Source organism: Nelumbo nucifera, chromosome 7 (assembly GCF_055504915.1).
Source record: "Nelumbo nucifera cultivar China Antique chromosome 7, China Antique-T2T, whole genome shotgun sequence".
NCBI lineage: Eukaryota > Viridiplantae > Streptophyta > Magnoliopsida > Proteales > Nelumbonaceae > Nelumbo > Nelumbo nucifera.
The window spans coordinates 23,359,714-23,373,543 of record NC_142655.1 but is presented as its reverse complement, the minus strand read 5'-3'; the positions used below and the strand labels follow the sequence as shown (position 1 = coordinate 23,373,543).

Sequence of the window (13,830 nt, the reverse complement as noted above, 5' to 3'; positions counted from 1 at the left end):
AGTTGGGAAATAACTCAAAAATGACAATGATGGGGAAGGGTAATATAAAGCTGAAAATGAATGAACTCAATCATATAGTCACTGAGGTATTTTATGTGCCTGAACTAAAGAACAATTTACTGAGCATTGGGCAGTTGCAGGAGAAAGGTTTAGCAATTCTTATTCAACATGGCAAGTGTAAAGTCTACCATCCTGAGAAGGGCTTGATCATTCAAGCAGAGATGTCTGCCAATAGAATGTTTACCTTGTTGGTTGCGTCACAACCAAAGAAACCAACTTGCTTTCACACAGCCACACAAGACTTGTCACATCTCTGGCACTACCGATATGAACACTTGAGTCATAAAGGATTGAGGACTCTTCAAAACAAGAAGATGGTGAATGGACTACCACAATTCGAGGCCTCAAAAACTGTGTGCACTGATTGCATGGTTGGAAAGCAGCATAGAGATCCAATTCCAAAGAAGAGCACTTGGAGAGCATCTTTGAAACTTCAACTCATCCATGCTAACATATGTGGCCCTATCACACCAATCTCAAATAGCAAAGAGAGGTACCTAATTAGCTTCATTGATGATTTTAGTCGAAAGGTATGGATTTACTTCTTGGTCAAAAAATCTGAAGCTTTAGTTATCTTTAAACAATATAAAAGTTGTGTTGGAAACATGTTCATATATTAAGTGTTTGTGTACTAATCGAGGGGGTGAGTTCACTTCACAGGTGTTTGATGAATTTTGTAAAGAAAATGGCATCAAGAGGCAATTGACAGCAACTTACACTCCGCAACAGAACGGAGTTGTAGAGAGGAAGAACCGGACCATCATGAACATGGTTCGAAGTATGCTTTCAGAGAAGAAGATTCCAAAGACTTTTCGGCCAGAAGCTGTGAATTGGACAGTGCATATTCTAAATCGAAGTCCTACTCTAGCAGTGAAGAACATAACTCCGGAGGAAGCTTGGAGTGGAGTCAAGCCTTCGATTGAACATTTTCGAGTGTTTGGCTGTATCTCACATGTTCATGTACCTGATGTCAAGAGAACCAAGGAAGACAAAAGTTTCACTTGTGTGTTGTTGGGAGTTAGTGAAGAATCTAAAGCTTATAGGCTCAATGATCCAATAGCCAAGAAGATTGTAATTAGCAGGGATGTAGTTTTCGAAGAAGAAAAATATTGGGATTGGGATAAGTGCTATGAAGAACAGGTGGTAGCTGTGTTGGAATGGGGAGACAATGAGGAAAATGCTGTTGTAAATAATGAAGATGAGGCCGAGATTGAAGATGGAAGTAGTGTAGAAGAGATTGCAGTTGATTCTTCGAATCTGGTAGAAGAAGAGAGTTCACCTAGTTCCATTGAAGGGAGAGTTAGGAGGCCACCTGGTTGGATGAGAGATTATGAAACGGGTGAGGGTCTGTCTGAAGAAGAAGATGAGACCAATTTAGCATTGTTTGCATCTGCAGATCCTCTTTATTTTGAAGAGGCTGTGAAAAATGCAAAGTGGAGAGCTGCTATGGATTCTGAAATAAAATCCATAGAAAAGAATGATACTTGGGTGCTAACCGACTTACCTGCATGTGCAAAGAAGATTGGTGTCAAGTGGATTTACAAAACAAAGCTTAATGAACATGGAAATGTAGACAAGTACAAAGCACGCCTTGTAGAAAAAGGCTATACGCAACAACATGGAGTTGATTACACAGAGGTGTTTGCGCCAGTGGCAAGGATGGATACAGTTCGAATAATTATTGCTCTTGTAGCTCAAAAGAGTTGGACGATTTACCAACTTGATGTGAAATCAGCCTTTCTCCATGGAGAACTAAGTGAAGAGGTGTTTGTTGAGCAACCAAGAGGCTATGAGCAGAAGGACAATCCACACAAGGTATACAAACTGAAGAAAGCCTTATACGGACTCAAACAAGCTCCACGAGCTTGGTTTAGTCGTATAGAAGCACACCTTGTGAATGAAGGCTTTGAGAGGTGCCATAGTGAGCATACCTTGTTCATCAAAACAAGCAAAGGAGGTAAAATTTTAATTATGAGTTTGTATGTTGATGACCTCATTTTTACTGGAAATGATGAATCAATGTTTTATGAGTTCAAGAGCTCTATGATGCGTGAATTCGATATGACTGATTTGGGAAAGATGAGGTGTTTTCTTGGAGTTGAAGTATTGCAAAAGACTGATGGCATTTATATCAGACAAAAGAAATATGCTTTAGATGTGCTGAAAAGATTTGGGATGGAGGAAAGCAATTTTGTCCATAATCCGATTGTTCCAAGTTTTAAAGTCTTCAAAGACGAAAATGGAGTCAAAGTTGATGCAACATTCGTCAAGCAAGTAGTAGGGAGTCTCATGTATCTAACAACAACTCGACCTGAATTGATGTTTGTAGTAAGTTTAATTAGTAGATACATGGGGCAGCCAATTGAGCTTCACTTACAGGCTGCAAAGAAGGTGTTAAGATATTTGAAAGGCATAACAAATCTTGGGATCTTCTACAAGAAGGGAGGGAATGATAAACTGGTTGCTTTTACCGATGGTGACTATGCCGATGATTTGGAGGATAGGAAAAGCACATCGGGGTATGTATTCATGTTGAGTTCTAGAGCTGTGTCTTGGGCCTAAAAAAAACAGCCTATTGTTTCACTCTCTACAACTGAAGCTGAGTTCATAGCCGCAACATCCTGTACATGTCAAGCTGTTTGGATGAGGAGAATCTTGGAGAAACTCAGTCATACACAAGGTAATTGTACTACTGTGTTTTGTGACAATAGCTCAACAATTAAATTATCAAAGAATTCAGTAATGCATGGACGAAGCAAATACATAGATGTTCGCTTTCATTTTCTGCATGATCTTACTAAAGGAGTAGTGGAGTTAGTTCATTGTGGCACACAAGATCAGATTGTAGACATGATGACTAAGCCTCTCAAGCTTGACACGTTTTTGAAGCTGAGGAAGCTCATGGGTGTTTGTGAAGTTCTAGATGTAAACTAATTGCAGCAGTTAGTTTAAGAGAGGGTGTCAAGGTTTAAATTTCATTATTGTTTAGATTCGTTCTGTTTAATAAATCCCTATTAAGTAGGTAGTTTCCAACTTTGACTCTTTCTCTGTTCTTTATCCGTTAGTGTAAAACATCGGCTGTTCTTTCTCTCAATTAGTTATTGTAAAGGCTATTTATTAGCCAAAGTTGTTGATCAATAAAGTTGAATCATTCCAGTTTATTTTTAAGCTTGTTCGATTCAAGTTCTGACTCACAACAGTTAGGCCCTATTTGGGGAGCTAAGTTAAGCATTGTTCAGCTAAGCTAATTCAGTTGCTTTGAGCCACTTCAAACAAGTAATTATCCGAAGAGGATGAAGCAAGCACAAACAACACAAAAAATGACCAACTGATAGTGGATTTGGGCAATGTTTTAAGCACTCTTGTAAATTGTAATTGCAACCAATAATAAACCCCAATCCTTGAAAAGGTTTCCCTACCCTTCCCTACTTTTTCCTTCAAACCAAACATAGCTTAAGTGTCAGAACCAACCAATCTTCCATCTTCACCAAAAACCTACTCAATCAAAAAGGAAAATTCTTAAGAAAGCAATGAGTTTTTCATTAAAAGATAGAAACAATCATCCATTCAATCAAATAATTTAAGACTTTTTTTAATGAAATAGCCCTTATAAGAACAAATCAACAAATGAAAAATATAGAAATACTAAAGTTAACCATGGTAAAATATTTATAATATATTCTTACATAGAAACAAAGTCACCACTGTGGTGATAATATTTGTAAAAAACATCTACTCTGATTATCTGGCATTTTAATATTTTTCTGTTAAACAAGCGTTGTGTTGTAATTTTGTAAATTTCAAGACAAGGGATTTCAAAATGAGAAGAGCCAAAAACATTCTATTTTGGATATGTAAAGCACATTAAATGCACATAAGATTAAATGTGAGAGGTAAGACAATAAGAAGTGTCCCAACAATTGTTATGGAATCGTGGGAAACCAACTTGCAAATTGGTTTAAAAAAAACTAGTTTGTAATTTATCAATTTTGCAACAATGAAGGAAAATGAGAATGCATTTAGGTTATCCACAATTGTTTGAAATCAGTATAGAGTATAGATAGGTCAAGGTACTACAATGGATAAAACCCAAATCCATAAAATTGATATAAAATGTAAATCAATGGAAACAATATGCAACTAAGATACCACATGTATAGCTCACCCAATAATCGTATCAGTTGTTAAAACCTTTAAGAATTAAGAAATTAGAAAAAGTCATATTGGAGTCAATAAGATCGGTTGTAGCTCTGGAGATGAATGTAGCTTCCATCAATGAATTCAATGGTTCATGAATTCGTCCACCATGTATTCTAAGATGAATCATTTGCAGTGGTGGTAGCGGTGCTAGTGGAAAGCAAATGGAGAGAGGAGCTTTAATCTTCAATTGAGAAAATCGATTGAGAGGGATGTTGTTCAGTTTGGCTATGTTAAGGGCTGGGTTGCTTGAGGTTTTATTGGTTAAAAGTAACGGATGATTCATCAATAACCTCACTATTAAGTTAATTATCCTAACCTTACATAAATGAGGTTGATTATATATTTTTAAATAATATTGAAGAAGAAAGGTGTTTACATTAGAAAAAAAAATGTGGAGTGCTTATATCAAAAAGCGCTCACATGTGTAAACACTCAGTATTACAACTGAAATAGATTGCCGGCTTTTGAAAATTGATAAGTTGTCCCAACCATTGATAGAAGATATCTAATTGTTGCTTTCAAGGTTTTTAAAACCGAATCGGGGGGTCTGGTTCCCCAGTTTGACTGTTCGAATCAAATGGATAACCTGTTCTAACAAAATAATAATAATAATAAAAACCGACCAAACTGTTGAACATTCGACCACCCGGGTCAGTGGTTTCTGGTCCGACCATCCAGTCTAACTTTAGACAATAAATTTCCTTCATAGAACAACACCTACCAAATAGTAATATATCTTCCGAAAAAATTAAAATGATTTAATCTTACCCTTGTCCTTCCAAAATGAATGCCCCCCATAATACCCCCACCCCCTCTCTTTAATGCATAAAATGTAAAAATATAAAGATAAGGAGATAATGGACATCCTCGATGAAACTTTCTGGAGGTTGAAAATAATTTCCAGGGCAACCACTTACCAAGTCAATATCTGTCTGTGTAAGAATTATAGGAATTCCATGCATGAAAATCTTGAAAGGCAGGATTGATAGAAGTGAATAACTATTGAAAATAGGATGTTAAAATATCAAAGATTTCAGTTGTTGAGGAAGTCCAATCACCATCAGATTTTTAAAGCTAATGTATAGAATTTCTCCTTTGATGATTTGAGACTAATACATGAAAATATTTTGTGTTACGATCACCATCTTTTTTCCAGTTCATTCTAGCCTGCTGCTTCCAATAAAGTCTCCTCCTTATCCAATTCTTTTAATTCATGATGAATTTGCAGGTCAAGTAAAACAATATCCAAAGAGAGAATTTCCCAGTAGTTTTCCTATGTTTTCATTCATATAAATCTACTAATTTCTTTATTATTTTATCTATTTTTATTCTTTTTTTTTCAAATTTAAAATGTTCATCTTGGATCATATTGGTAACAGAATACATAACAAAAGACACAACAATCCAACACAGGGGCAAAAGTTCATAACACATAACAAAGAACAAGCTTCATGATATTCAACATATAACAAAACACAACAATGGGATTAGAGAAGAAACCCCACCCATTCGACATAACATATAACCATTGATGGGATTAGAGAAGAAACAACACCCATTCGGCATAACATATAACAAATGCAGCAAAATAATATAAGAAAAACGATTTCATATCACATCGGTTAGAGATTGTTTAAAACTCATCTTTGCGGTGGGAGTAAAACCGGTTTTAGGAGAATCTGGCCGGAGAAAAGGTGAGTTTAAAATAGAGCACATGATATATAGGTACGATGACGAGACAACATACCTGTTGACGCGTTCCTGGTCGAAAATGTCGCCAGTGCTTTTTAATGCTCGCTCGCCATCCGGTTGGAGCCAAGGGAGTCCCTCCTTCCTCTAAGATTTGTAGCGGCAAATTGGAGTTCATTGTTGAGCGAAAATGGTTGGCTGGGATTCTTTCTATCATTTAGTGCAAAATACTCAAAATACCCCTTCTCTCATGTGGAAGTCGTTAACACGTGTTCGTTAATAGGGGTTAACGTCGTGGGAACCCTACGTTCCCTGGGAACACGTTCTTTGGGAGCGTCAATTTTTCACTCCCAAAGAACACGTTCTTTGGGTGCTATTCTCACACAAGAATACCTTGTTTTTTCTTGTATCAAACACGTTTCTACTCCATGAGAACACCGGGAACACACAAAACGTTCTCGTGGAATGTTGCCAAACAGGGCTTAATCTGCCACCTGATTTTTCATTTTAATCAAGAATGCAATTAAAATCTCCTAAAGCACAAATAGGGTCATACAAACAAGCAATATTGTCTTGTAAATAAGAGAAAAAAAAACATTATAACCCTCATCACTTGGGCGAACATAAAAGTAGCAAAGGTACCATTATGAGATGTTAGGATAATTTAATATTTTGGCACAAATGTATAATACTAGTGGGATACAAAACAGATAATATGATTGAATGCTTCATTTCAAATCACGAACTAACATAACTATCATAAGACTTTCATTGTGTATCAAAATTGAAACAAAATTGCATAATATAATGAATCAAAATTAAATAACCATATCAACCATAATATAATGAATCATAAACTACCACTAGTCATCCATATTTATAAAATAACCACCATGATATCACAAGAAAATCTAAAGATACATAAACGAAGGGACTAACTAAAAGGAAATAAATGAAGGGTAAGATGTAACAAAAAAGGGTATAAAAAATCACAACAAAATAAATAAATAAATGATAAGGGAAGTTTCAATTGAAAACTAACCACAGAAAAAGTCCTAAAAAAAATTGTAACCAATTGACGGATAGCATAAAAGTGGTAACTAATCAGGTGGTATTTATCAAAATTTACAAGGGGTTTGGAGTGGTCAAAGCTCTTATGGTATCATGTCTTTCTATCATCATAGGTTTTTCCCATAGGAAATTAATTTATAAGGGGGTGTTCTTTTTTCGGATTTTGAGAGGGGGAAAAGTTGGTCAATGAGATTTTGGTTCCCATTGACCAAGAATCCCATGTTCTTTTTTCAGATTTATGTGGGACCAAGGAAAGTTTATTTCCTAGGTATTATACACATCTCCTAGGTGGGTAAATAACTTTCCCACCTAGGGGGAAAGTTGCCAACACTTGAACGGGACAAAAATGCCCCTTTTAATAATACATTTTTATGGCTAAAATGGTCATTGCCTTATTTACATGAGAAATAAAAGAACATAGGTAAATGCACTTACCTGGGTAAGTGTTTCCCAGGTAACTGCATTTACCTAGGTAAGTAACTTACCGAATAGTGAACAAAGCCTAAGAAGAAAAGTGGCAAAAGGTAAATAGGTGAAACTATACGCAATGTCTTAGTAAATGACCCTTTATTAACACATGATATTTCTGTGTGGGCTTAAAGTTTTGGACCCAGACCCACAAATTTCTAAGCCTGAACATATAAAATCTAAGTGCAAGCCAAGAAATTTGTGGCAATATATGACTCAAAATATATCATGAATCACATCAGAGACCGGATCTACTGACACCAATCACATAGCACATCATAGATGCACATCAAGAATGCCTCTCATACTTGTATATGCTATCATTCATGGGGAGATGTTGCAATGCATAGCTTCAATGTGTTGGGCTGTAGGTGTAAGTAGGATTGAGTAAGTGGGTAGGTTCTACTTGGAACCAAATAGAACTAACCTTGAATGGACCTTGAACTGACTGACCCTAACTAATTTGTGATCAAGTAAGGTTTGGTTCTAAATTCTAGAACCAACCCCCACCAGGCCGATTCCAAGGTCTAGGGGTTTACCTTACCCAAACTAACTCGAAGAACCAGCCTTATAACCAAACTTTCCTTGAAATAAATCACAAAAAACTTTGAAGATGTGAAGATTTGAAACCGATACTTATGGTAACAAAGGCCATGGTCTCACTTGACAATTGAGTCATTTTAAGTGATTTGATCAATTTTCTTCAATTTAATATTTAAATGTGTATAATAAATAATATAAATGATAATATTTCCAAAATTTAAATTATAATGATAAGTTTTGAACTATATAATAATAATAACACCCTGAGATTTTTGAATGGACTTAAACATACCTTGTGAGGGTTAGATTTTACTGAATTAATTGAAAGACTGTATTGCCCTTTTTTATGTTTCAGTTTTTCAATGAAACGGATGATCCTAGAGAGAAATCAAAACCCCACTTTGAACTCCATCCAATCCCCCTAAAGAGACAACAGGAATTTGCTTGCATATAAATGTAAATTTTAAATAGATAATTAAACATTGAGCTACAGAAGAGAGCTTAGAATGTAGGTAATGAAAACCAAGCATAGTCAAAACATGAAACAAAGAAAAGAGCTCAAAAGCAAACCGTTTCCCTTCCCCCTAATTGCTACTTAACCGCTTTCATCATTCATATCACTTGCCCAACATCATCTAAACCAACATGAACCTAAACATTTTTCAGCTCCATCTGAAGTGGGAGTTCATATTTCTGTTCACACAAATTCACAGCTTCCCACGACAAGATAATAACCAAATATTCCAACCACACAAGGGTGCACACAGCAAACATGTTTTCCCGAAGGATTGAATTGTACCCAGAACTTCAATTTTGAAGAAATTGTAGAACCATGCATTTTGCCGCTAGAACTGAAGCCCTTCTATCCTCATGGAGAAGCTGAAGGCTATCTCTTATTTTTGTTGCTTGGGCATAGTCCTCTTGCTAGGTAGCTATTTGTAAGACTTGCTGTAAGGTCTGTTTATCCAGAACAGTGCTCTTCATTGGTTAAAGTTCCCTCTGAAACCTCACTTTTAACTTGGGATAGTTTTCATGAACGTGAGTGAGTTCGGTCATGGAGTATTACTTTGGCACCAATATTTGATCACAAATTTGGAAAATGATGACCCAATTTGTACTAAGACACTCCTTCAAGCACAACTATGCATTTTGTGCATTGCTCAAGCCCAGGACTCTCAAATTCTCTTTTGCACATTTTTCTCCAAGAATACAAAATTGAGAATTGGGATTTTCTATGAATAATAATAATAATACAAAGTACAGGAGATGTTCTTGATTTGTGGCTGGGAGGTGTTGTAAGGAGCAGATCCGAACTCCAAAATTGGAAATTGAAGAAGCAATTCAAAGGGAAAAATAGGATTTTTAAAATTTCAGATGGGTCATATGACATTTTTTGTTAACAGGACCACCCAATAAGGTTTGTTTTTAGTTCATTTGAAAACCTTACGGTATGTTTAAATCAATTTAAGAAAAACTTGGGAATATTTAAGTCTTTTATTATTATTATTATTATTATTATTATTATTATTATTGAAATTTAAGTTTTTAAGGAACAAGTTTTCTTATTTACCAAAACAAAGGAACAAAGTTTTCTAGGTAGACCCCGAAAAACTGCCAAGATCAGAACTAATCCAATATAATTATCTTGACACTAGGGTAGGTTACAAGTTCAAAAACCTATAATAGGGTAGGTTCCAAGTTCTACATTGAGACTGAATTGACCCATGGTCACCCAAAGTATGAGTGCCTCTTTGAGAGAAGTGTAATGTGAGGAGAAGATATGATCTAGGCTCATACCTCTTTTACCAAAAAAATATATCACATGTATAGGATAGGATCAAAACGGTCCGGTTCAATGGATTTTTAGCATGCAGTTTAGCCAACATGCGGGCCAAACTCTAAGTAGGTGTTTGGCATCGGTGCTGGGAATAGGGATGAGCATTCAGTTTATTCGGTTAAAAACTGAAACAAATAAACCGAAATAAAAAATGAAAACCGAAACCGAAACCGAATTACAATAAAACCAAAATAACCAAACTAAAATTTTCGGTTCGATTTTCGGTTAAAAACGAATTTAATTAATATATATATATAATATTATATATTATAACCTATAATACATATATTATAATATATGTTATGAAATTGAATTTCATTATTATACATTATATATAATATATTAATATATAAATATATAGCATATTATATATGAAATGCTATATATATTGTATATTATATAATAAAATTTAGTTAATTCAGTTTTTTCGGCTAACCAAATTTCTAAATCTGAAAACCGAAATCAAAATTTTTAGTTCGGTATTTCGATTTTAATCGAATAATGCTCACCCCTAGCTAGGAATATTGCATTGTTTTCTAAGAAAAATGATGCTTATTTTTGTTTGGAACTGGTGTTGCCACATAGGCGTTTTTTGAGAAAACGACATTGGTTTTGTTTGATACCAGTGCCAACAGCAATAATTTCAACATTCAAGATAATGCCACATCATTAATGCACTTTTTCCAGAAAATATTGAATTTGGTGTTGCTCTAAATCATACTTTCCCAATTTTCAAGATATAGTTTAGGGCAAAGTTTTTATAGAAAAATGGTACCAAACAAAGGGTATTGTTTGAAGCACCATTTTTTGTGATAGGCACCCTTTTTCTCAAAAAACGGCATTAATGCCAAACATGGCCTAAAATAATCTCATTCTGTGAGGAACATACGTTTCGCTACTTTTCCTTTTCTTTCTGCTTTCAAACCAAAGCAGAAAATGAAAAAAGCAAGAATTGACGGAAATTTTCAACAAACCCTGGAACAGGCACAGAGTGACAAATCAAACAGAAAATGAGAGAATACTAATGCAGTAATGCTATTGTTTTGATGGCAAACCCTAGGAGAAGTTCCTACTCCAACAATCCATCATCCGAGAGAAGCTCCTACTCCAACAATCCATCATCCGAAAACCCATTACAGACTCACTTTCTCTCTCTTTCCTCTCTCATCTACTTCTTGAAAAGGCCACATGCCTTCCCCTTCCTTCTTTCTGTATTTATTCTATTGACATGGGTGTTTCTCAGACTGCAACACCTCCAGTATTTCTCCTTTCATCAACAGGACCAGTATCAAGAGAACCAGAAATGGAGAAGAGAGGATGACGGGAAAGCAAACCTGGTGAGGTTTAGCTCTGGCTTCCCTTCTCCGATCTCCAGAGATAGAAGGGGATGGTTGCTCAACCCTGTGACTGCTGCTAATGAAGCTGGAATTTCAGGTATGGTTCTCAATTTTCTTCTTTTTAGTTATTTTTGGATGTGGATTTTACTCCTTTTTTGCTGGGTCATGGTTCATTCTGCTGATTTGATTGAAATCTTTTGGTGGGTCTTGATTTTTCGTATGCTGCATCTTGGTTCTTGTTTTCAATTTCCCTTGTTTGGCGTGCATATTTGCATAAATATTATGTTGTTTGCTCTCTGTTTCTGGTTTACTTATTTTTCTGATCAAATTTGATTTATTGGAAAGTTATGGCTTTCTTGATTGTTTGAGAAGGAATTATCTGGCGTCTAATCCTCATTTGATTCTGTTTCTGGCATATCATGGAAAAGACATGATTGCACGCTGTACATCGTTTACAGTCTTCCTCACCCCTTTCTGCATGAGTTTCAGACATTTACAGCATTGGGCTTTTTCCTTACAGGGGGAGCAATAACCTGCGCTTCAGTGCATGTGGGTGAAATCCGGCCTGGTGGCGTTAGGGGAAATCACAGACACCATTCCTGCAATGAGACATTTATTATTTGGGGAGCTAAAACAAAATTTCGGGTATTCATAGATTTCTTCATACAAGAAAAAGGAAAATATGCATTGCAGATTAAAAATGTTTTAACTAGAGCACATATCAGCAGCTACAAAACAATTCTTAGTGATGAACCCATTGGGAACTGATTTTCGAAAAAAAAATATTTGTTATTTGGAACTACAGTAGATGTTTTTAGAAGATTAAGTGAGAGACTGAAATGAATCAACTTGTGTTAAATGTTTCTTCCATCATATCTCAACTCTGCATGACACATGGGTGGTAGCCCATTTCCATACCCCTAACCTCCCCCCCACCCCCCACAAAAAATAAAATATAAAAAACCATGGTGGCAGCAGTATTTGATCCCGAATCTCCACTATAAACAGCCAGAGATCCCACAAACTGAGCCACCACCAGTTGGTCAAATGTGTCTGGTATATATGATTATAGATTTATCCTTCTTGCTGGGCTCCTTTAAATTGTAGGGCAAAATGGTTCTTTTCCAGATATGTACTTGAGGCATTTAGATGCAGAGAAGTGTTAAAAAGCAAAGGAAAAAAATAATGCACTACTTTAATGCTTTATGGTTGCAAAATGCCTTATATATGAAGCAAGAATTTTGATGTTTTCTTGTATTAAATCCTATTCTCATTCTCTGCAGTTGGAAAACAATGATATAGTGGGTAAAGGCTATGCAGAAGTCACAATCAGTGCGAAAGAGCTAGCCATAGCTGCTAGCCCAAGTGGAACTGCTCATGCTTTAGTAAATGTGGATCCAGTACGGACAACATTCTTTTTGGGGTGCCAAGACAGTATATTAACTTATAATAGCTCTACCACAGATTTTAATGTCTGGAACGATCTTTAAAGTTTACTTTGTAATTTAAGCATTCTGTACACCTGATTGAGTGTTCTGAATCTCTACAGAATCAATTTTCAGTTCAAAAATAATCCATGGTTCTTGCACCATAAAATTGCTTTTATGGGGATAAGTGATGTTCAGGTGTCCGTACATAAGTCATAGTTGCCACCCCAAGGATAATCTGAAAGAGAAGTCACTTCCTGCATGTAAGCTTCTCAGGTAATTCTTCGCTGCATACCATTACATGTTTGTTGTATTTAGAAAATAACTTCTCCATTAATTATTTGGATACTCTATATGGTGAGATTTTTGGATGAGAATTTACACCATTTTGATGGATTGGCCTAGGAGATTACCAACTTCTAAAGCCAATAGAAAGGGTGGTGATTTGCTTTTGAAGGCTTCTCATAGCCTTTTTGGGGTTTAGGAATTGCGACTGTTGATAGCTTTGATGGCCTATCATTCTCTAATGCATGTGTTTATGTTTCTTCAGTAGATACCTTTCTTATATAGAATCTTAATGACCCAAGGGTAATTTTGGCTCTCCTACAAGGCCTGAGATTAGCCAAGCAATGGGAATTTCAGAACTTGGAGGTGGAAGGGGACTCTAATTTGCTAATAGAGTGGCTGCAAACAAAGAAGTTGGGTGTATGGAAGTTTAGACAGCAAATAAGGGAAATAATCTGCTTGGCAAGGGAAGTTCGAGTAACATTCAGATAGGTAAGGAGATCAGCAAACTCTGTGGCAGATAGCTTGGCAAAACAGGGGACATTCAGGAAAAACTTTTTTTGGGCTGTACTGTAACTCTTTAAGTTATTTTGGGGTCAACACTCTTTGATATCCTTAATGAAAGTTACCATTTCCAATAAAAAATGGGTAAGCTTATCAGGTAACAACTAGGTAGGAAGGTTTAATGTATGATTTTAGGAGAAAAGGAAAGGGTTAAGAGGATTTGAAAAGGTTCTAAGTTGAATTGCTAAGAAATATGAGCTCTTAGTTGGAGAGGGGGAAGGGGAGGAAAAATAAAAATTCGAAACTAACTGTAGGGTAAAATTATTAATAAAATTCTGTATGAGGTTTGGAACTGATAGTTGTAGAGGTTTGACTGACCAAGTTTGATAGGTTTTTGAGTATTCCATGC

At 35.8% G+C, this 13,830-nt stretch overlaps 1 protein-coding gene across 1 annotated transcript; it reads left to right on the top strand.

The window, feature by feature from the left end:
- Positions 1–10,724: 10,724 nt before the first annotated feature.
- LOC104593525 (RmlC-type cupin) lies at positions 10,725–12,801 on the top strand. Its single transcript, XM_010253417.3, has 3 exons — positions 10,725–11,302; positions 11,726–11,850; positions 12,489–12,801. The coding sequence occupies exons 1-3, from the start codon at positions 10,915–10,917 to the stop codon at positions 12,693–12,695; spliced, it is 720 nt and encodes a 239-aa protein (XP_010251719.1). The 5' UTR covers positions 10,725–10,914; the 3' UTR covers positions 12,696–12,801.
- The last annotated feature ends 1,029 nt before the right edge of the window (positions 12,802–13,830 follow it).